Source organism: Protopterus annectens, chromosome 5.part0, assembly GCF_019279795.1.
Source record: "Protopterus annectens isolate FY-2018-M chromosome 5.part0, PAN1.0, whole genome shotgun sequence".
Classification (NCBI taxonomy): Eukaryota; Metazoa; Chordata; order Ceratodontiformes; family Protopteridae; genus Protopterus; species Protopterus annectens.
The window spans coordinates 1,521,716,937-1,521,743,234 of record NC_056735.1 but is presented as its reverse complement, the minus strand read 5'-3'; the positions used below and the strand labels follow the sequence as shown (position 1 = coordinate 1,521,743,234).

The 26,298-nt window shown below is 37.9% G+C and overlaps 1 protein-coding gene across 1 annotated transcript in view; it reads right to left on the bottom strand.

Annotated features, from left to right (window-relative positions):
* Positions 1-991: 991 nt before the first annotated feature.
* The window catches only part of TNFSF13B (TNF superfamily member 13b), an 832,311-nt gene continuing 807,004 nt past the window's right edge, over positions 992-26,298 (bottom strand). The window contains exon 6 of the mRNA XM_044071346.1: positions 992-1,212. Coding sequence (XP_043927281.1) covers positions 1,100-1,212 — 113 coding nt within the window. The 3' untranslated portion in view covers positions 992-1,099. The remainder of the gene's footprint in view (positions 1,213-26,298) is intronic.

Here is a 26,298-nt window from a genome sequence, read left to right as displayed (position 1 = left end):
AAATATACATAAATGTTCTTTAAGAATAAAGTAATTAATGAGACCAATAAATGCAAATAAAATATTACACAACTCCATGTGTATGCATAAAAAATGACAAACTTTACAAAAAGTATTTGAAAGCATACTGTAACTAGTACAATCAATAAATAAAAAATATGAAAAACTGCACATGCAAACAGTGTTATAACCACCTTACTTGCTTTGCTAGCAGAAGAATGTGTTTTATTTGGTCGTCAGAAGTCCCACTCTAAATATTCTGCAGAATGAACAGAATAAACAACCTCAAGGAAAAATAAAAATATATAAGAATACGTTTCAGCTAAGAAACTACCTTTATATAACTGGCCAACAAACGTTTGCGAACATTTTTACTAAGGAATGAATATAAGACATAATCTGGAAAAAGGACTACTAAAAGAAATTTACACCTAAAACATTGCATAATGGGATGTCAGTACAAATATACTTGAAAATGTGCAATTTCTAACTTTTGCAATTGCTTAATGGATTCTGCAGCCAGTGTCTGAAGAACACAGACTCTGTTTCATCTTTAACTCTGCTTTTGTTTCAAAAATGAAAGCAGTTACAAAAGATTACAATTTGAATTAATAAACAGTGTTAATGAAAATGTATATCATACATTTTTCACATTTGATAAATGTATATATATTAAAAGACTGCATTTTCAGAGGGAACTGTAATCCTATTATGACTCTCTCTGATTTTAGGATTTCAAGAAACCTGCTCACATGACATCTTTACATCATGTCAAAACACATCACTTAGTGTGTCTGGTTATGATACATATACCACATGTACACCATTTATTGAACTTTGTAGATTTACTGGAATTAAGTTTTTTTCTTCTTACTTGCAACATTCTTAAAATAAACTAAATTGTGGTGAATAATATGACCATTATTTACCACTGTCTGCTATATTTTCTGTTCTTGGCAAGATTCATCAAACCAAAGCACAGTTTCCAGAATTTTTTTTTACAAAAGAACAGCTTTATTTGTTTCACTTGTTTGGCACTTTTTCAGAGAAGTAAGTTGTTTCCATAACAGCGACATAACAGTGACAGACATAAAGACTGTCACAGAAGTTTTATGGCTCCAAAGAAGGTGGCATCTCCAAAAAGTGATATGTTGGCATTGACCCGTGGAATTATTAAGTCAAGCACATCCCCTTCTTCAAGTTTTGCAATGCCTAGTCAAAAATAATAGTAAAACAGAATTAAACATATGTCAGACAAACACAAAATTAGCATACATGCATTACAGATTCAGGCTGTACTGTATTTTTTACAGGAAGTCGTTTTGCTGTTTTTTTCTCACATGATGAATAGATAGTAGCTAACAGTCTAAACCCATTTAAAACTATTTTGCATCCTTTTGCTTTTCTACCCCACAATGGATTAAATTGTGTAGTGTAAGTACCTGATCAACAAAGTTAAGATAATTGGTCTTAAATCCACTCGTAATTATTAAGGCACACTCCTCTCCATTACCATCAACGGTACTTCTTATCTGACATTTTTTTGCCTTTTGGTTAAGATACATGCTGTACCTTTTCCCTGTTAGACTCATTACCTTGCCTGTTTGCAGTGGGTATAACACAGGTTGAATTAAATAATACAAGCAAGGTAATATTTACTTATTATGAAGGAAAGGTAGCTTAAAGTGTAGACAGTTTACCCAGAGTATTAGCTACAGTCAATGATATCTGAACAGAGGAGCCAAATTCTGTAACAGTGGTGCACAAGTCTCAGAGCTGTCATAGAACTGCTTAACAGAGTTGCCTTTTTATTACCTTTACGGAAAGGCTGTCCTTTACTCCACAATGTCAGTTACCTTAATGAGTATGTGATACTTAGAGCTACTGTTAAAATGCTAACATTCTCCATATTACTGATATAATGTTGAGATGGGCAGCCAGGGTGGTGCAGCAGTCAGCATTGTCACCTCACAGCTAAAGGTTCTCCGGTTCGATCCTCGGCTGGGGTGCCTTCTGTGCGGAGTCTGCATGTCCTCACTGTAGTCGTGTAGGTTTCCTTTGGGTGCTCCGATTTCTTCCAACATCCCAAAGACATGCTGTAGGTGGATTGGACACTCTAAATTGGCCCTAGGCGTGAGTGCGTGTGTGTGTGTGCCTTCCATGGAAGGTTGGGCATTGGGCTGGCAATTCAACACTGTAAAACTCTACTGCCAATCATGAGCTGACAGGTGATTTGCTGTGCTGACCCCTAACCGAGAAAAAGCCGAAAGAAGAAGAAGAATTGATATAATGTTGAGATAGTATATAGGAAACATAGCCAAAACAGAAATAAATGCACTTTATGAATACTGTCAGAAAACATAAGGTAATGACAATGCCAGTAAACACAAATAAAATTGCAAACAACTTCATGTCAATACATAGAAATGACAACATGTAAAATGGGCTTTTGAAAGCATTCTGTAATTAAAACATTCAATACATAAAACAATGAAAAATATTCTTGTGTCAGTACATATAAGGATGGAGTTATCATCTGCAATGGTTTGCTTTGATAAATGAAGAATGTGTTTTATTTGATCAAAAGAACTACCATTCTGAATATTCTCAGGAAAAAAACACTATAAAGAAGGAAAATGAGAAATCAATGACGAGTAAGTGTCTACTGAAAAACACCAGTATGGCAGGTGGTCAACAAACATTTGCAGACATTTTTCCTTATGAGAATTCCTAATTTAGCGTTGTCAAAAAACATAACTTTAGATATTTTGCATAGGACCTAACTTGAAAAGGATTCTATTATGAAACCTTCAACATTAATACTCTGAAGAAACAAGCTGGCAAACACAAACCCAACATAGGGCAAAACTTTCAATTCCAGACATTTGTTTGCAGCAGGCAAGGCACCCTACACCCCATACTCACTGAACACACACGCAAACATACACACACACATACGTGTGTGTGTGTGTGTGTGTGTGTGTGTGTGTGTGTGTGTGTGTGTGTGTGTGTGTATATGTATATATATATATATATGTATATATACATATATATATATATATATATATATGTATACAAACTCCAAAATTACACAAACATTAAGGTGGAAGAAATCACCATATACCACAACAAAGGAATCACATTTGGCACACACTTAGAAATCATAATCTAGCAGTGATTTCATTTAGAAAACAGCAATTGGCAATCTGTTCCACAGCATTCTGTGCCCCAGACAACTGTTGCTCATACCTCTCACTCCCTTAGAGCATAAAATCAGGACAAAGCCACTCGTAATGAGGAGACAAAGGCCCAAGAATAGGGACAGTTTTTAAATATTGCTCTTACAAACTTGGAAAGTTGATAGAACAACAGGCATTGCATTGACATACATTTTCTGAAAGGCATTAAGTCTGAAATTCAAATTTCTGTCATTATATTCTGACTACAGTCCTCAATTATTTGCCAAAGCTTTACCAGAAAACCACAATTTATGCAAAATAGGCCAAAAATATGAGGCAAAAATATTCTGGGAAAATCTGTACAGTTGAGAGGCATGCTGTTGCTCAAGCAACTATATGTTATCCGGCTGTTTGTATACCCTAGAAAACAAGTCTATTAAAAATGTAAACACGAAGAAACTTAAAAATGCACAATAGAGATTATCTGTAAATATTTAAATGATTCAAATTCCAGTATCTGGGCAATATTGCTTCCATTTCATCTTTAACTGCTTCTGCATATTGCCTCTTATTTCTGAAAACAGCAGCAGTTACACTTAGTGACTGATCAGCAGTTACTAGTAAAATAACAAATATGTGTATTTTTTTCAGTTTTTTTTTAATTTCTAATCATAGTGGTCCTTTAGAGTAATATTAGAAATAAATATCTAAGTGCCTTACTAGGAATAGTATTCTTCAGTATTTTAAATTCCAGTAGTAAATTACTGTCTGAAAAAATGAATTTGAACATTATCCATGAGAAAAAGTCATCAATAGAAATCCTTAATGCATTGAATCAAATAAGGACTATTGGAAAAACAGCATTAGAAACCTTAACGTAATAAAGAACACAGAACAGGCCATGATCACAATGTACAAATTGTGTAAGGAATTTGCCAGAATAGTAAATGTTCAGATAAGATCACTGCTGTAGTAGCCATAACCACCGAGACCACTGCTACAGAAAACGTCCATACTCAGCTGTACTGATACCCATTTCCATAGCACATTCCTAGTATAAAGGTAACATATTTTTTCACCATCTTTGTTTCTTTTTTTGCCCAAGTTACCACAGCTAGGATTTTCTAGATTGATTCCAATGTCTACATCTAAGAAAGAGAAATTCATACCATGACTCACTTCTGGGGGTTTCCCTGCCAAAGGGGCAAGGAGTTTCCAAAAATCCTGACTTCCCAGAAGCCATCTAGATACAAGGAAAATAGAGAACCATACCAGCTGTAGGATGCCTAAACCTGAAAGGCAGAAGGGCAGGTGGCATATATTACATATACAAACATCTACTGCTATGGTAAGTTTCATATATAGCTGCACTATATTCTTCACATGGAACACGACTGTAGTAGTAAAAATCACTTGGGATTATTCCCAGAGCTACGGTCTGGTGGTTGGTTGACTAATGTCCAGGTAGATGCAGGTTATGGGAGGCCCTGCAATACGTCACCTGCAAAGCTTGTTCTGCTTCTGGAGGGTATGTCTAGTCTGTAGTTCTTAGAAAAGCTGTGTACCGAGGACTAAGTCATTGCTTTCAGGATGGCCTTCAGAGGGGGTTAGGAAGGCTATAATGGTGGCTGTGCTCCTTCTTGAAAATGATCTTACCTGCCCTGTAGAATTTTCCATGGACTGAGAAGATAAAAGATATGCAGTAAGTCAGCTATTTGGAAATGTTCTGCTGAGAGACTGGTTTCTCTTCCTTGTTATACTAAAACATATAAAAAGCTAATCTGTACTTCTCCTGTTTTGGTTCTGTTTAGGAAATAACAGAGTTGCCCATGTTCACCCTAAACATGAAGAATTTTCTCAGCTCTGTTTTATGGACCAGGAAAGAAGACAAGCAACTGAACAGACTGGTTTATAGATACCTCAGAGCCCACCTTAGGCATGCAGGAAGGGTAGATTAGCACCGTGATGTTGTTCTTGTGTAAAGTCAGGAAAGGGTCCTTGTACATCAGTACCTGTAACTCTAAGACTCTTCTACCGGATACACAGATATCCCCTCATAGATGCTAAGCTGTTTTGAGACTTATTCAGGGAACACTTTGCCAGAGACTGTATAATTTTCCTAAGCAATAAGATCCATGGCTAGTAGAATGCAGTGTGTCCCAAGAGATCCACTTTTCTGCCTATGTTCAGACTGGAGTTGTTAAAATTGAGAGAGATGCCAAGGTCCTTAAAACAATTCAGGGTGAAACTGTGTGTCTTCTCTTCCCCTTCATGTTGATCTCAGAGATAACATACTAACATACTAAAGCTGGGGATAGTCCTTAAAAAAAGAACCATTTCCTGTTGACCTTTTGACCTTGCATTTCTCAGAAGTGTCAGTTATTGGTACCATGGTACACCATGTATCACCTGTGGCATGATACTTATTATAATTTAAGACTACTTCAGTGAATCAAAGTAACACTGACTGCCAGGTGTGCTGAGATCTCACCATAACCCACTAGTAACGAGGTTTACAGAATCTGTTTGTTGAAGCTGTTCTGTCTGTATAGTGATCTTGGCCTTGAATGACCGAATGACCAGAGTACTGTGGTGCACTGCATTATATACCCCTGCATATCTGAGGATAGTAAATTTGCCATCACACATTATCATGCAACAGAACTACAGGGTTAACTGTGTTTCTAGTGAGGACTATGGTATCACAATATAATATCTTATTACAATAATATTAAAACTTTACAGTTGCATGTCTTACTTACATAAGTTGTAATAGTTTTAGTAGAGCCCTCCAAAAGCTCAATATGGTAAATGCATAGACCAGAAACATTTTGTGAGGGAGAAAGGGATGTTTCCATTTTTTTAAATATGCATTATTTTATAGACACTTTTATTTTGATTGCCACAGAAAATGAATTCCTTAATATGCATTTTTACTATAGCATACCTTTCTGCACAGTTATATAAAAAAATTAAACATTTTGTTTGATCTGTTGAGCACTTTGTGATCCAAATGTAAAATGCAAAGCAAGGTCAAATGGTCTTACTGACCAGTACCAGCAAATGTTGTTCTGGTGTTGTTCATAGGTTCATAAGTAGGTACTAGGCTATCAGCCCAAGGGCCTAAGTAAGCCTAGCAAACAGGTTCCCTGGCTAGGCCACCCAAGAAAGTTATTTTCCTTTGCCCCTGTTGAGAAGAGCCACAGAAGTGCTCCCGGGGTGTAGTTCCTATTTCCCATCCACTTATCAAGATTTTTCTTCAAGAGTGCTAATGAAGAACTTTGCTTGACATAGATGGGTAGCTTGTTCCAGAGTACGGGAAGTCTCTGGGACAGGGATCTATCCCTCCAGTAAAAGAAATGATAAACTGCACAATAACTTACAAGGCAGAAACTTTAATCGAAAAAATAAAGCAAAAAACAAGAGGGTTAGCGCTTTCACGACTCACAGGTCGCTTCATCAGACCCTTTTGTTTTTTGTTTTATTTTTTCGATTAAAGTCCTGCCTTGTAAGTTATTGTGCAGTTTATCATTTCTTTTACTTGCTGGTATTACTGCACTATACTTTACTCTATATTCATTTTTTGGTGTGTATATCCCTCCAGCATGTCCTGTTTATTGTGGTGACAAGGTTTAGGTCTCTAGAGCTTGTACCTCAGAGATATATTAATTATAATTATAAATATTTTTTCTTCTGTTGTCAGCCTGCAAATTTGGCCTCATAAGGTGAAACCATAAATTCCAGTCTCCAGTTGCTAGGATCACACCTCCTGCAGTGTAAATCAGGCTTGTGAGCAACTTCACCATTAGTTTGGGAGCTCCTGGGCAGGAGTATTTGGTATTTCATCCCTATGCAGGGCCCCCTCTAGGATTTCTAGTTTCACACATATGGTCATTTAGTGTATCATGTATCTCAACATGACTGTTCATGGCCATTGATATAGGTGCATCACACCCTTTGCCCCCAGAGTCTAACAGTTGTTTACACATAATTACTTATATACATTTTGCTTGATAACTATCAGTTCCCTGCATTTGCTCACTAATACATTCTGTGGTGCTGGAGAAAAAAATGACTGGAGCACATGTTAATTCTTTTTGCCCATGGAGTACATGCTAACCCCTGTGGTAACCTGACATTGGCAGGCTTTCACAATATAATCCTATTAGTGTTCTCATGCTCCACTGTATCATCAAAACGTGGCTATTGTAACACACACACAGACACAAACACACAGACTAATACAGATCTCTCACATTGTCACATCATATGCTTAAACACCTGCTTTCACTAGAAGCCAATCATGCAGCAGATTGGGATGCTTCCATTATACCAAGATGGATGAACCACTGATGTGAAAGTATTCAATCTCGCCATTTGTTCTTACACACGGGGTTCGGAGCCGATCCTCGGCTCCGAGTCGGCCGCATCGCAAAGCTCTGCATCTTAGAGAAGCTCGAGACCAGACTATATCCCATAATCCTCCCTGCTATTCCTCAGATCTAGTTTGCCACTGCAACAGATCGGTCGAGGAGAGCTCCGGCCAGAGAGCAATTTAGTTTATCGATTCAGATAAGCAATTTTTTTTGGAAAAACTTTAACTTTAACCTTAGATAGATAGTGTAGAGAGTGTGTGTGTGTTTTTTGATATATATATATATATATATATATATTTATTAGATACATAGGTTTTGGTTTGGGCTTCGGCCTACTTGTTTTCTGTCAGAACTCTGACTTTGTTCTACTAGTGTGTTTATTATAGGCTTGTAGTATACTGATTATTTTTATATATAGTTATTGTTGGCTAGTTTTTTTCTATCCATTCTATTTTATCACTGTTTTAGTGTTTTTGACTTTAAGAGGTGTCAGTGTGGACAGAAAATATCCATTACTGACAATCACGCTTCCTGCGTCTATTGCCTTGGCCCTCTCCATTTGCAAGAGGATTGCTCCATCATCATTCCTTTAGCGGGAGGGTCATGACAGAGAGGTGCAGGAAGCTTATTGACAGGGGTTTACTTAAACCTGACTTCCAGGAGGCCTTGGAGAAGTCCGACCAGGCTTCTAAGTCTTCGAAGGGGTCGAAGACGTCAAAGATGTCGGAGCTCATGTCATCGGCTCCAAGCTCATCTTCCAAGATTCGTTCGCCGGTTCCACAGACCTCGGTGCCGAGCATCGAACGGTTATCTTTCACCCAGCCCCAGGTCTTGGAACTGGTGTCGGAGCTGCCTCCACCGTCGATTCTTCGGTCGGTGCCATCATCGGCCCCTTCGACCCGGACTTCCAGACCATTATCCAGTACTGATGTGGATCATGTTGTGCAGAAACTAATGGAAAACACGGCCCTATCCAAGCTGATTGCTGTTTCATCCCAGTTGGTGTCGAAACTAGAAGGCCTCCCCATGTCTCCAACAGGTCCCCCTTCGAGACTCATCCAGTCTTCGGAGCCAGGAGAGGACGAACCGATGCTAGTAGAGCCATCGGTGCTGAACCCGTCCATTGCACGATCGGCACCATTGACTTCGACTTCTTCGGAGCCCGTAGGGGAGTCGCGGAGCCGACGATCTCTCCTTGGTTCCGGGACCGAGAGTCGTACCGATTTTTCAGTGCCGACTCTCTCTCTCGGGGCCTCGGCACAGATTGGTTCGGCTCCGTCCTCAGGGTCGGAGCCCACGGTTCCGGTGTCGGGGATGCTTCCACATTCTTCGGAACTGGAGGAGTCCTCAGCCCGGGGCTTGGGGGCTTGGGGGCTTTCGACCTTATGAGGAAGGTATTGTCTGCACAGACAACTACTTCATTGGAGACATCTTCTCCTTCCCCTAAAGGACCACTTTCTGTTTCTGCTCCCACAATTTACCCTAAGCGTAGAGCCCCATTGCCTCAGCCAGCCCCAGAGGGTGCTCCCTGTTCCTCGGAGGCCTCACCAGAAGCCCCCTCTGATGAGGTTCCGAGGAAGAGATTGTGCAAGAGGAGGCACATTGATTCCCCACAGGAATCTCTAATGTCTGACACCGATTTGGATGAGGCAGAGGGGTCCCCACGATCCCCCTCTGAGGATGTGTCATTTGCAGACATCCTGGCGATCTTGAAACAGAGGGGTGATTGGCAGTCCCTAGCCCCCACTGAGGACGAGTCGGTGTTGCTGAAGGCTTTTGGGGCTCAACCTTCTACCTCCTGGGTGACCCCACCCTTCGATGAATTGATGGACTTGATTGCTCGAAGGGCGTGGGAAACACCGGACACAGTGGAACCAGTCCCCCGAAAACCGAACAAATTTATCATGGCTCCCCAAGATAAGGCCTATCTCACTAAAGGAGTTCCAGTCGACGCTATGGTTCTGGTGGCGGCCACGAAGAAGGAAATGTCTGAGTCTTCCTCTTTTGTTCATCCTCCTAATAAGGATTCTAGGATTATGGACAGATATGGGAAGCGTGTTTTTAGTTCAGCGACTTTTTCCATGCGTTCACTAAACTGTTTGACACATTTTACATGTCTACAGAGGGATCTCATTAAGGAACTGGGAGATACCCTCCAGGGTAACACAGATGCTGCTGTCTCAGATAAGGTGACAGCACAACTCAACACCCTTACTTCAATAGCAAACTCATCCATGAGGCTCATCTCATATGCGACCGAAGGATCGAGTAGAGCTGCAGCTTCAGCGATTGCTCTCCGTAGACAATCCTGGATGCGGCTGTGCTCCTTTGCGGAAGCCTTCAAGTCTTCCTTTGCCAACACCCCCTTTGATGGTGCCACACTCTTTGGGCCCAAAATAAAGGAGACTCTAACTCGGTGTGAGCAAGAGGGGAAGACCCTGTCTGCTGTTGGGGTCCGTTTTTCAGCTCCAACTAGACCATACCACAAAGGGCAACGAGGTGGAAAAATGTGGTTCCATAAGACTCAGGGATCTTTCCAAGCCACACAGGGTGATGCCCCCTCCAGAGGCAGAGGAGGGGGAAGAAATGGAAGCATGCTGCCTCGGCGGCAGAGGGGGTCCGCAAAATCAGGGCGACAGGGATACAGTCTCTGGGAAGCACTTCCAGCACTCCTGAATGGAGGCCCGACTGTCCTACTCTGGAGGCGGTCGGGGGATGCTTGGCTTTATACCCACAGGCCTGGCTAAATTTTACTTCGGATTCTTGGGTAAAAATCATAGTAACCAGAGGATACATAATTCCCTTTACTTCTGCCCCACCTCAACAAAAGAGATTTCCAGATGTGCCACCCCATCTGCGAGATCCAGCAGCTGTAGAAATTTCAAAGCTGCTCGAAAAAAAGAGTCATCCAGCCAGTCCCAGTGGACCAAAGAGGATCCGGAACTTACTCAAGGTTCTTTTTAGTTCCAAAGAAGACAGGGGACTTTGAGACCAATTTTGGATCTCAACAATCTCAACACCTTCGTAAGGAAGGAGAAGTTCTGGATGGTCACGCTACAGTCAATCCTTCCCTTCTTACAGAAGGACGATTGGATGTGCTCGATAGATCTCAAGGATGCGTACTACCACATCAAAATGGCCAGGCCATCCAGAGATCACCTGCACTTCCGGCTGGGAGCCAGTCATTTTCAGTTTCAAGCTCTGCCTTTTGGACTCACCTCAGCCCCCAGGGTATTCACCAAATGCATGGCAGTAGTGGCGTCTCACTTGAGACGACAAGGATTCTGAGTGTTTCCGTATTTGGACGACTGGCTCCTCACCGCCACCACCAAGCATCGTCTTGTACAAGCCAGAGACTACACAGTTGACCTTTGTTCCCACTTAGGAATTTCAATCAATTTTGAAAAATCTGCCTTATCGCCCTCACAGCATATCTCATTCATCAGAGCAGACCTAGATACACGGTTAACACTGTTAAAGCTTCCTCCACTAAGGGCGTCAGCCCTCAAAGAACAGGTTCTTCTTCTTCTTCAGAACAGGAGAGCCCCGGCCAGGCTAGTGTTAAAAGTTCTGGGACTAATGGCAGCGTCTCTGATCGCAGTTCCCATGGGGAGATTGCACATGAGGGTCCTCCAATGGCTGCTTTTCGCGCAATAGTCATTCCAGCAGCTACCCTTACCGCACGAGATACTAATAACAAACTCTTACAAATGAGATCTTTCATGGTGGGTAAACAGTCAGGATCTCACAATGGGTCACCCATTTGTCTTACCCAACCTGACGGCCACAATAACCATGAACGCTTCTCTGATAGGGTGGGGGGGACTTTTTCAGGGAAGAACAGTCCAAGGGGAATGGTCCAAAATGGAGTACAACCTGCACATAAATGTTCTGGAGTTGAGGGCGGTGTTCCTAGTGTTGCAACACTTCCAAGCTCTCTTACCTCTGGGAACAGTGGCAGTTCAGACGGACAACATGTCTGTGGTCTGGTACATAAACAAGCAAGGGGAAACCAGGTCTTACCCATTATGCAGAGAGGCCATGAGAAGTTGGCAATGGGCAGAGTCCACGGGTTGCTTTCTAGTGGCAACGCACATCCCGGGGTCATCCAACGTCATTGCGGACAGGTTGAGCAGAGTCATCCTGTTACCTCACGAGTGGTCCCTCAATCCACAGGTGGCGGAAAGGATCTTCCGCAGATGGGGCCAGCCTTGCTGCGATCTGTTTGTATCCCCATTGAATGCCAAATGCAGAAGCTACTTTGCCCTTCTACCCCCTCCGGGGGATGTTCCCAGGGATGCACTGGTACACGATTGGCCCCCGGGTCTCCTGTATGCATTCCCTCTTACCCCGTTGATTCCCAAATTTCTACAGAAAGCCAGGAACCTGGAATGGATTATAATACTCATAGCGCCATTCTGGCCTTGGCAGATATGGTTCCCCTTTCTTCGAGCCCATCAAACGGAGGAACCATGGATTCTGGACCCAGTGCCAGATCTATTGACTCATTCATCGGGAGTTTCTCACCCATCTCTTAAATCCCTCAAACTGACAGCTTGGCTGCTCCGCTTCCCTGTCTAGCCAGGTCAGATCTTCTTTCTCCGGCAGTTCAACACATTCTGGTTGCCTCTCATAAAGCCCCCACCAGAAAGCTTTACAGGAGCAAATGGAAACAATTCGTATGTTGGGCATCAAGCCAACACATAGATCCCTTGGTAGCTCCACTACACAAAGTTCTGGAATTCTTATCAATTCTCTTTCACGAAGGAGTCTTTACTTCCACCTTAAGAGTACAGTTGGCGGCTATATCTAACTTTCATATTGGTGAGGGGTCTCTTCTATTATGTCTCACAGGCTTTGCAAGGCTTTTATGAAAGAATCCTTCCACCTTCGTCCACCCATTCGGGAGCCCTTTTTCCCATGGAATTTAAACCTGTTATTGTCGCAACTGATGTTACCTCCCTTCGAACCGGCTTCATCCTGCCTTCTAAAGTTCTTATCGTGGAAGACACTATTTCTTGTGGCTGTCACTTTAGCTCGAAGAGTATCAGAGCTACAAGCATTATCAGTCAGGCCACCGTACTTGATCTTCCACCCAGATAGAGTCTCCTTGCGCACAAACCAGTCATTCCTCCCCAAGGTATGTTCTGTCCTAAATATCAACCAATCCATAGAGCTCCCCACGTTTTTCCAGAATCATACAAACAAGTTGGAGTATATGCTGCACAAGTTGAATGTTCATAGGCAGCTAAGATTTTACCTGGACAGGACTAAAGATCACAGAAAGTCAGATCAGCTGTTTGTTTCGTTTGCAGACAACAAAAAGGGTGTGGCAATCATGAAACGTACCTTATCTAAATGGCTTCCCGATTGTATAGAATTTGTGTACTCTATTTCGAATCAGTCATTACCTTTCAAGCCCAAGGCTCATTCTACCAGGTCCGTTTCCACTTCCTTGGCTCATGCAGCTCGCTTACCTTTGGACACGATTTGTACAGCAGCTACCTGGGCTACACCTCATACATTTTTCACTCATTATAAGGTTGACAGGGCCTCCAAGGACAGGACATCCTTTGATTCCACTGTGCTCAGGAACATTCTTCCATGAGTCACCCAGGGTGACGGAACTAGGGACATTACCCGTGTGTAAGAACAAATGGCAAGATTGAACACTTTCACATAAAGAAGTTATGTACTTACCATAACGTTCCATGTGAGGTGTTCATCTCGCCATTGTTCTTACATTCCCTCCCTTCCCCCCCCTCACATGTTATGGAAGAACAGGTAAGACTAGAGTCTGGTCGGGATTTTCTTACCCCTTTCTAGGGTTCATTGGTCTCTGTCCTCATTAGGATATAGTTCACTGCCCATAGGCATTACATATTATAGTCAGAGGATGTTCATGGATAATCGTGTGAATGTGTACGTCTTGCACCAAGGTGATGATTAGCGGTCTGGTTTCTCGCTAACTAGATCTGAGGAATAGCAGGGAGGATTATGGGATATAGTCTGGTCTCAAGCTTGTCTAAGATGCAGAGCTTTGCGATGCGGCCAACTCGGAGCCGAGGATCGGCTCCGAACCCCGTGTGTAAGAACAAAGACGAGATGAACCCCTCACATGGAACGTTATGGTAAGTACATAACTTCTTTTTGGCTACCTACATCCATGCTTCCTCAATGAGTGCTCTCATGCTTAGGGCACTAATCCATCCTGAGTCACCAGGATAATAGCCAGGGCTTCATGCCTCTTTGCCACAGAGCTCAGGTGCATAGTTACATACATAGTTAAATCATTATTACCAAGCTGCTAATGGTCCTTCAGACCTTTAATATAGTAGTCTCCTTCATATTATATTTATATTTGTTATCCCCAATATAATAATCAAGCTGCTTCTTAAATTTCACTCAATCACCAAACCAAACAAAATAGTGTGGCTGTCCAAAATATAAACCAGTAATACAAAAAAGGAGAGCCGCTGAGTAGTATGCAGTTACTGAAGATCTTCCAATTTAAACGAAAGTGACACCGCCAATGTTCATTAACGCTTTTATTAAACAAAAAACCACATGCGTTTTCGTCCCTTACTGCAGGACTTCATCAGATAAAATAACATGAAAACTTTCACCTTTTTATATTGTAATTACAATCAATCAACCTATAAAATACTATCCCTTTACTTTAAATGAACCAACCAATTTCTTTTCTTTACCTCATTAATATTAAATTCAGCTGTACAAATGTGACTTTATACGTAATTGTATTATAAAATGAACCAAACTCATTTATTGATCTTGATGCAAATAATTTTTTATATACTTAATATTAATTCATTGGGAAAGTTTATTGTATAATCCTTAAAAATATTAAGTATATAAAAAATTATTTACATCAAGATCAATAAATGAGTTTGGTTCATTTTATAATACAATTACGTATAAAGTCACATTTTTACAGCTGAATTTAATATTAATGAGGTAAAGAAAAGAAATTGGTTGGTTCATTTAAAGTAAAGGGATAGTATTTTATAGGTTGATTGATTGTAATTACAATATAAAAAGGTGAAAGTTTTCATGTTATTTTATCTGATGAAGTCCTGCAGTAAGGGACGAAAACGCATGTGTTTTTTGTTTAATAAAAGCGTTAATGAACATTGGCGGTGTCACTTTCGTTTAAATTGGAAGATCTTCAGTAACTGCATACTACTCAGCGGCTCTCCTTTTTTGTATTACTGGTTTATATTTTGGACAGCCACACTATTTTGTTTGCTTCTTAAATTTATCTAAAGAAAGTTCATTCCACAACCTCAGAATACACTAATATATCTGTCTTTTCTGACAATTCTATTTTATTAGGTTAAATAAATAGGTCCTCTATATTTTATTCCAGGACATTGGTCTTTTAAAGTTAAGCCTAAGTCATTCTTTAGTTCCTCATCTACAGTTTTTCTCTCACTATTTTGTGAAGCATACTTTAAAGATTCATCTGTTTAAGTCTATCTTAACATACATTATTGTTTTAGTAAAATCATACCTCACAACCTGGAAACATCAAAAATCTGGACAAGGCCCATGAAAAATAGGTACAAATCTTTATGCCGATTAACGTAAAATTTGCATACATGATTATGTAACCCTGCCCACTCCAATGGAATTGTGGGGTATTAGCTTTGAAATGCAAACTGAAGAACAGACATCCAAAATATGGCACTAGAGTCCCCCTGCAGCCATTCCAATGTCCCATTACCTGGCTATTTTGCCCCATTTAGCATAAACACTAATGTGTGTATGCAAACTGCTTTACTTCTCGATTGTTTGGATTTTACTTTTACATTTTATAGCATAATGCACAAACACTAATAGATATCTGCTAAACAATGTAATACTGTGTCACTCACAATGAAAATAGACTTGGCATTAAAACTTCTCTGCCCTTGAAACTTACATTCATTGAAACAGCATTGAAACCCACACCACATGCAAAGAAAATGCATCTGGCCAGTGGTGGATAAAGATTACCTTTGGGCTGTTTTCAAATTACAGGCCCCTTGCACACAAAACAAGAACATGCATGCATTCTTTGATACACCTTCCTGACTTTATTAAATTATATTCCTTGTAGAGTACAGCACACTTGTTAGACTTAAGTTAGAAGAGCTCATTTAAATTTATTGTTTGAACATTTTTCCAGCAGGCAATGAAACAAAATGCATGAACCAATAATGACAAAACTGCCCACCTTAGAACATTTCCATCATTTAAGTCTACCTCCACAGTCACACACACACACACACACACACACACACACACACACACACACACACACACACACACACACATATTATAATAACAACTGTTCTCAGATGAAAGCAAGAATTTAAGCCAAGATAATTAGTCATATGCTTTACTTATCTTTAATACAAAAATACTAACATTTAGAACCCATAGCTTAACAGTTTTGTATACTGATTGCTAACCAACACATTAAACTTACCCAGAGTAATTTATTTCAGTAATAACCCATGGTATAACTGTAAATATAGAACAAGTTTGTATTAAAATTTCAGTGCAGGTGCCTACTAAGAATACAAAATACCAATACAGGTAGAAAGTATGAATGAGATCTACTAATATATGTTCGCAATAAGCTTGCTAAGTATGACTGCAGCTTTATTGCAAGTATGCCAAAAAAAAAAAAAGAAGGCATGCAAAATCCCAGCAGAGGTGAACAGTAAGAAGCCAGAATCAAAGCACAACAGTTAACATTTACAGCAAAATATTACTTATGTTCTTAACACATGAAGTCTTACAGCAGGAAATTCCTTCCTTCTCTGACATCCACTTTATCCAGTTCAGGTAATAAGGCAATTGTAACCTATCACAATATTCAAAGATACAAGCATACCTCTCAACTGTCCAGATTTTTTTGCAGAATGTACAGATGCTTGCCTCACATTTTTGGCCTGTTCCTCATAAAATTTATATTTTTTTCTGGCAAATCATTGAGTACTGAAGTCACTAAATAGTGTTTTACATTTTATTTTCAACTTTCATATCCTTCAGGAAATTGCATGCTGATGTAAAACCTATTATTCTAGCAACTTTTTTAAGCTTATATGGACAAAATTTAAAATTTGTCTTTGAATCTGGATGCAGAGAAACTAATCATGAACAGCCAGCCAGTCTGCCACAGGACACACACATTCACATACGTACATACACACACACACACACACACACACACACACACACACACATGCACATATGCACACGCACGCACACACACACACACACACACACACACACACACACACACACACACACACACACACACACACACACACACACACACACACACACACACACACACACACAAGTTTCCTACCTGAACAGCACTCCACTTGCATAAACTTCTGCATCTGCACAGACAGTCCTTCCTTTCCACTCCACTCGCATAAAGCTCTGCACACACATACACACTAACATACTTGTGTGCTGCTTTCCACACAAAGTTCAGTGCTGCTGCCATCTGTTCGCTCCGGCCCCAACATAGTCAGGTCAGTTCAGTTCTGCTGCTGTCGTTCGCTCCGTCAGTGCCACGGCATAATCCATTAAGTTCTGCTGCTCCCCGACATAATACTCTCCATTCTCTCCATTCTAGGTGCCGTTCCTTAAGTGCTATGCTATATCATTCCTAATCCTGCTCTCATTTGCAAATCTGCCATCCCCACCTGCTTGCATTTGAGCTCTGCATGCATAATGCTCCAAGAAGCTCAATTCTGATAGGCTGGTAACACTGACGGAGCTGATGTCATTGCACACGTGATGACGTCAGCCCCGTCAGTGCGAAAATTAAAAAACATTAAAAATGCATAAGAAAAAAATCGGAAATGAAGGGGTGCTACTCGGGAATTGTGGCACCCCTTCATTTGAACCCCAAAACTCGGTAAAAACCGAGTAATTCGGTGTGGTTGGAAGGTATGAGTAAAATGTCTTTGTACTAACTCAACTGATAGTAAGTGAAAAGGAACTAAAAATTAAGTTATATTCAATGACTGGTCTTATTATAGCCACAAAAAACACTTTTAGGATCTTTGCCTTTCTGGCATCACCTGGGCTTAATATTAATCTTATCTTTTTTAAATGTTTTCCTTTAACATCATCTATAGGAAACTTAAATGTAAGATTGTTACATAAAATTGACCCAAGATCCCTAATCTGGTTAATAATTTCAAGTTGCCCCCCCCCCGCCCCCCACATCATTATCTTTAATTTCTCATAATCTCCATATTGTATTACTTTACATTTATTATGACTGAATTTAAGACCCATTTTTTTAGAATTATTTATTTATGCCCTCAACTAACAATCATTAATGCATTTGTAAATCAAAAAAATGTTGTGGAGGTGGACATTGTGGGAACAGTACACACAGAATAATGTTTATGTAATGCATTGACTATGATTGTGTAAAAGAATATATAGTGTGTGAGATATAATATTTGTAACTGTTAACATGCTGATAAATTTCTTGAGTTCTACGACTATGCTTCAAGTAAAACAGCATTTTTAAAGTTTACCTATAAAATAGATGGTTCTCAACTCTGTTTTTTAGATGTGTGTATACAAAGAACAAATCAGGGTTTGAAGTCTAAAATATTCAGGAAGGAGACCTTCTCCAATACTTACTTGCATTATACCAGCGCACATCCCCCTCATCAAAAGAAAGCAATTGTCAAGGGGCAGTTGATAAGAGCCAGTAGGATAACCTCAGATGAACTTGACTTTCAACTAGAATGTGATTTTTATTGCAAACATGTTTTTAGAAAGAGGTTATCCAGATGATTTGTTAAAAAGGGTGACCGACGAAGTAAGAAAAGCAAGGACAACTAGATTTTAGCCTACTTTAGGAAATACAACAAAAATTTTAAACACCATCAACACTAACATTAATTTTCCAGTTGATGGAAAACATTATCAGTCAGCTTTGAATATCACTTACAACGGTGAGACTAACATAGTTAAGAACATTATATATGATGAGTGGAATAGGTTTGCCTAATTCTCTGATTTAAACTTAAATTTTGAAGAACCCCTTAGATTGTTTTTTAAAAAAGGACGAAATATTAACAACATATTGGAAGGTGGAAAACAGGTTACACACCTCTCCAAAAAAAAGGTACACATAAATGTGGAAATTGCCATTATTGTGTCAACATCAGGGAAGGAGACAACATATTTTTGAAAAGTAGAGGTAAAATTATTACCACCTAAGATTTTGCAAACTGCAACACTTGTGGTTTGGTATACATTGTGACATGTGAAATATGTGACTCCTTCTACATTGGCAAAACAGAGAGAAAAGTGAGACAAAGGATGTATGAGCACTTGTATGATTTAAGAAAAGAAAATGTAAACGATGCACTGTTTAAACACACGTTATCATGTAAGTCAGCAAAATATCAATTTTTTGTTATTGAGGTAGTCCTCCTAGATCCTAGGGGTGCACTTTGGGAGGCCCATTTAGAATATAAAGAGCTATTTTGGCAACTAACTTTGGAAGCTGGTAGCTATCCAGGCTTAAATGAAATGATTTCTTTAAAACCTGTATTAAAACTGAGATGTGCCAAGTTATAATTATTTATTAATATACATGTTGTATATTTCATATAATTTTATATATATTTTTCTAAACAGGTATGAATTTTATCATGTATCTTTAGTTACATAAGATTTATACTATTTATTCATGTTTTAACATTTATACCTCTTCCAATGTTAATTACTTTGTTTCACCATTAGAGGGTGGTGGTGTATTAATATGGAGAAAACACTAAGTGTTCATGAAATGTTTTTAAGTTTTTTAAGGTATTTAAGACCATTGTAAAGTTCACAAAGTATTCAAAGAATATGTATCCAGTTGTTACAACTAAAATGTGAGTTTTATAATATTGTATTGTTGTAAAGAAACATGTGGGTTTGTTTTAATTTTAATGACAAATGTTTAACTGTTTAATTATTCAATTTTATTATTAAGTGAGTAGGGGATTTCATTGGCTGATTTAAATAACAGCTGACATATATATACAACACATTTAGAACTGTTAACCATTTCTGAAGATGTGAATACTGACAAAAACGTGTTTGGAAATTGTGGCAGTGTTATTTTTTGTTTGGTTCTGCTTGTGCGGTGATTTTACATGTGGAGTGTCATTAAACTTGTACTTGCTGATTTCTTGTGCCTTTCCTTTGGTTATCAGTGACAGTTTGGGCACAAAGACCACTTTCTGTGTTTAACTTAAATTGACATACCAAAGTCAAGATACTCTTAATAAATCCATATTGTGTGTAATCAATCATTGGCCTATATATATATATATATATATATATATATATATATATATATATATATATATATATTCACTGGACAATCTCAAACTACTGAAATGTCGAATTTCAGTATTTTGAGACTGAATAGCGGAAAACCCACATACCCGAAAACCGAAAACTGTGAATAGCACAATCATGACCATTCACACACACACACAAACCAGCACATAAGCACACACACATACACCTACCTAACTACACTAAAACAAACATAGCAACGCACACGAACACAACATAACACACAAACACACCTACCCTACGTATAAGCAGGGGGGCAATAACCCCTGCACCCCTCTACTTATATATTCTAACTCTGAGGTCGCACTAAACACACAAACACATAAAAAAACACCACTATACACACTCATGCACACTAAAATCCCTACCCAGTACCCTTACACAAACACCAATTACCTGAAATCCCAGATAAATCCACAGACTGCACCACATGTCACAAATGCGACCCACAATAGCGGATTTAACATTTTTGCATTCGACATAGTGCAGTTTTGCGTAACTGCACTTTCCACTATTCAGTCTCGACGTACTGAAATTCGACATTTCAGTACATCGAGGTTGTCTAGTAAATATATACATATATATATATATATATATATATATATATATATATATATATATATAGTATAAGCACGAAAGCCCTATTAACCGAATACTAAAACACCAACACATATTCCGCGAACCGCGAATACACCGAATGCCCTAAACCGCGAAATTCAAAAACTCGAACCATCATACTTGTCCCACCCCACCACCCGCTACATACTACCTACCCAAACAAGCTAAATAAACCACAAACATACACTAACCGAAACCCTACTTCTAACCTTAAACTAAACCATATTCTAACCCTACACTAAATCTTGCATATACCACCATGTATGCACTTACCTTAACCCGCACCCTAACCCTAAGGTCCGTAACTATTGCACACTTACCTTAAGAAGCTATACCCAAAAAAACTAAATAATCCATACACATACACTTAACAAAACCCTATTTCTCACCCTTCACTAAATCTCACATACATTACCATGTATGCACTTACCTTAACCCGCACCCTAACCCTAAGGTCCGTAACTATTGGACACTTAGAAGGGTCAACCATGACGATTCGGCGTTTCAGATTTCGCGCTTCAGGATGATCTATGTTTTCACGGTTCGGGGAAGACATGTCGATGTTTACGTATTCGGGTAAGTACACCTTTGTGCTTATAATATAGACCTATATATATATATATATATATATATATATATATATATATATATATATATGTACACACACACACACACACACACATATATATATTCAAAGATATATATATATATGAAACACCGTAAAGATGGTACGAGTGAAACACTGAACAAAAACCACAAAACTCACTCGTTGAGACCCAAATAAGGGTATGAGAACCAACAGATAAGAGTTCCAAATAAAAATAAATATGGCAAAACAGTTTGCCTGAACAAAACACCGGAACACTGTTGTTAAACTGAAGTATTTAATAACGCTTCCCAAGGACATACGTTTTCGAGCACCTTCCTCAGAACATACACACAGTTACTTTATTGCTGTATTTATACACCATTTAAAATTGAATAATTGATAATAATTTAAATTAATTGATCTATTAACCATGATGTGGAAAAGCACTTTTAAAAACACATATAATGTTGAATACACTCACAATATGAAATAAACACAATTGGAATTTGTACAAATGGTTAAAAATATGTTAAAAATATTTAAAATTGATGTTGTAAACATAAAATAAGAACAACAAATAATTACAAAGAATACATTATAAGAATATATTTGATTCTTCAATATTAAAATACAATAAATGTTAGAAAGGATCTTCGTCACCATCTAGTGGACAAACATAAGAATCACAATCTCACAACTTGGCAGCTCTCAGTTTTAAAACTGGAGCTAATGACAACATATCATTCAAACCCGGTTCCCTGGTAACATCCAGGACAATTTGCCAGTACAGTTCCCTGTATTCGAGTTTGGTTTCCCACATGCCACCCCTGATTTCTTTGGGCACTATTTCAAGAACAAAAAAATAGAAAATGGAATTCTCACATTTTTGGGAATGTCTAAACAAGGCATTGTTGATATTTCCCTTCCTCATTTCATAATAGTGCTCATAAATTCTGGATTTCAATTTCCTTTCAGTTTTTCCTACATAAAAGGAAGAACAGGAGTGGCATGTGGCGATATATATAACCCCTTGTGTATTGCAATTAGCAAAGGTTGTACTTTTGATTGTTTTATTTCTATCAAATATAGACAGCTGTGAACCGGTTTGAATGTATTGGCACTGAGAACATGATCCACATTTAAAAGTTCCCTTTTTGTGGCTAATATTATTTGCAGTGCCTTGTCCTCCAAATTCAAATATATTTTTTAAATTTGTGTCTCTCCTATATACAAATTTGATTGGTTTATTCTTCAGATGTTCCAAGTCGGTGATTTCCTGAAACCTGAAAGTTGTGAGATTGTGATTCTTATGTTTGTCCACTAGATGGTGACGAAGATCCTTTCTAACATTTATTGTATTTTAATATTGAAGAATCAAATATATTCTTATAATGTATTCTTTGTAATTATTTGTTGTTCTTATTTTATGTTTACAACATCAATTTTAAATATTTTTAACATATTTTTAACCATTTGTACAAATTCCAATTGTGTTTATTTCATATTGTGAGTGTATTCAACATTATATGTGTTTTTAAAAGTGCTTTTCCACATCATGGTTAATAGATCAATTAATTTAAATTATTATCAATTATTCAATTTTAAATGGTGTATAAATACAGCAATAAAGTAACTGTGTGTATGTTCTGAGGAAGGTGCTCGAAAACGTATGTCCTTGGGAAGCGTTATTAAATACTTCAGTTTAACAACAGTGTTCCGGTGTTTTGTTCAGGCAAACTGTTTTGCCATATTTATTTTTATTTGGAACTCTTATCTGTTGGTTCTCATACCCTTATTTGGGTCTCAAAGAGTGAGTTTTGATATATATATATATATATATATATCTATATATATATATATATATATATATATATATATATATATATATATATATATATCTATATCTATATATATATATATATATATATATATATATATATATATATTTATATATATTCAGATCAGTTAAATAGGGTACTATACGTATCTCAAACCATTTTCCAGTGAATGAAATAAAACTTATTGGTCTGTAATTAACTACAATTTTTTTCAACTCCCTTAAAAACAGGAATAATACTACACCTCTTCCAGTCTTTGGGTACCCATCCATTTAACGGTAGACTGCTGAAAATATTAACTAAGGGGATTTTTTTTAAACTTGACTCAGTGCTTTATTAACATCCTCCATTGTTATTTCAAGAAAATCATTCACTTTATTGGTATGTCCTTCATATTATTCAAAGTAACTAACCTTGCAGAGTATTCACTAAATGGTTATGCTATTAGATATTTATCACTTGCAACTTTGACTCACATACTATTTAGTGAAACTCATTATACTGTTTCATAAAATTCACATACTTAAAGGAAAACGCCACCCTCTCCTACAGTTTCACTCAATCCTTAGGTTTCTTTTCTCCCTACAATATGGTTCCAGTATTGTGTAGGTACCAGTAACCTGCTTGTACTTTTTAAAACATTTATTTCCTTGCATTGGAATCAAAAGAAGCACACCTACTTTCTTAAAATAACAATGGAGGATGTCTATAATATGTCATGCAGGTGGACACAAATTCTTCTGCAAGTATGTAAGAAGTTAAGCTTAAAAAAGTAGGTTCATAGGTACAAACCTACTTTTTTTAAGCTTAACTTCTCACATACTTGCAGAGGAATTTGTGTCCACCTGCATGACATATCATAGACACGATTAAATTTGCAGTTTACCTTAACGGGTACCTAGATGGGCAATTAATCCTGCAATGTCAGGAACACAGCAGCTGATATAAAAATGGCAGAAAGCTGTGGAACTGTTTCCCACTGTTTTATTGCAGGGAGGAGAACTTAACACTCCTCTTTCTTGGCAAAACAAAGAAATTAGATCAGTCAGGGTTTTTAAGGCAGTTGTCACTTTTTCTGACAAATTTACATAAGCAGCAACACAGTACTGAAATGCTAAGTTTTAAATGTTGGTTATTTATAGTAAGTTTATATGTTAAGATTACTTATTACAGCTGAGTGTGCCTCCAGGCGTTTCCGCAGTTAAATATTGCTTGTTCATGTTTACATTAATAATTCCAAAACCATGCTACCTACAAGGCATCATATTTTATCTTGAAGCATTAAACAAAAAAAAGCACCGATAAGCTGTATCCACTGCAAAAAAGTTTTTTTAATGGGTTCCACAGCAAACACAATGAATACAGTCACAGTAAACTAACACTGGAACACTACCAGTTTGTTTTCGTCATACAACTTCCTCAGAAAATGCTGACAGTCAAATCCCTCCCCATTTATACCCTTACATATTAACAGAAGTTAAAACCATGTGACATCAATAAAAGTTTTAACCCTTTCTTTTTTTTTTTTTTTTTTTTTTTTTTTAATGGTTTGGATTTGGGCACCTCATCCTCTTGAACTTGTTTTGTTGTTATCTTGAAACATACATGATGGTAAACAGAACTGTAAGGTAATAACTTCATTTTTTTAAAAGCTCAAGTCACACCCACTGGGAGTTAAAGGTAAGCACTTAAAAGAGCTGTACTGGAGGGAATAAGCTAAATGATGTATAAAAGATTTCTGTGGCATTTAGAGAAAAGTCATAACATATTTTTTCTTGTAAAGTATCAACACATTTACCATTTTTAAGACCCCCTTACACACAACTGCAGAAAGAGAGACAAGTGGCAACCCTATCAACTAGGTGCACTGATAATGTTCATGAAAAGGTATTTTATGCTTTTTTTTGTGACATCCTCCCAGAGGGGATGCATATCTGGTACACACAGATCCATGGTAAGAGATTCCCACTGACTTTGAGTCAGTCCTTACATTGTTAGAGTGCATGTGCATTCACACTGATGGACCATTGATAGCAACCATAATATACAGCTGAATTTACTTTAATGTACATCAAAATGTTAAGAAAAGGAAATTGGAAGTACTTAACTGTGTTTAAATGCACACACACACACACACACACACACACACACACACACACACACACACACACACACACACACACACCATACCTCTCAACCTGGAAACATCAAAAATCTGGACAAAGGCCCTTGAAAAATATGTACAAATCTGTATGCTGATTAACATGACATTTGTATATATATAATTATTTAACCCCACCCACTCCAATGGAATTTTGGGATACCATCAATCAAATGCAAATTGAAGAACAGACAAAATATTAAATGCAAAATGTAACCAGAACAATAGTGTTTTATTTATATTAACCTCTGAGCTTGTATCAAACTTTGAACTACTTGTATAAAACAAAAATGCAATTTTCTTTTATAAAAATAAAATTAAGTGCTAGTAACCTGTTATTCTAACAGCATTTTAAGTTTATAAGAACAATATTTTAAATCTACCCGTGCCCCCCCATTATTTAAGGCTTTATCTAGATTTCATGTGTTAAGAAGTTGAGAGATATGTGTATGAATGATTGCAGTTTGAACTTGTGTGTCTGAGTGTAAAACACACCACTGCTATTAAATCTCAGGGAATCTCAATGCACTCTACACTCATTTTGAGCAAATGGAGTCAATTATTCCTGCCCTAGTCCATTGTGTACCACAAATAAGCAAGTGAAAATAACACCCAGTTGGCTAATTTTGTAAATCTATAGTATAGAAACTATATACTCCATATCAGCACAGCTTCTGACTACAATCTATATATTTTATCAACCTGTACTAATTGATTAAAACTATGCATGTGCAAAAAAAAAAAAAATAATATACAGGGCACCACATAGTAACATCCAGGAACATTAAAAGTCATAAAACTAGGTACTTATCCCAAGAGCTGAATATTAAATCAAAATGTACTGTGCAAAGATAAAAGTTTCCACCTTTATGACAATGGAAGCTGCAAAACAATGGCACAACAATGCAAACTGATTTCCAACAAACCACCATTAAATTTTGTAAAGACTGATAAGATATGAATTAATTGAACTGTAGTTTAATATTGTTATCATCTACTACTATGACATTTTACTGCTTATCTTCAACTGAAAGACAATCACAAATTAAGGAAAAAGCAGTTGGTGCCAGGCTAATGTTAGATTTTATGAATATAAATCTGAAATTAATTATGTTGTAAATATGCTGAAAGA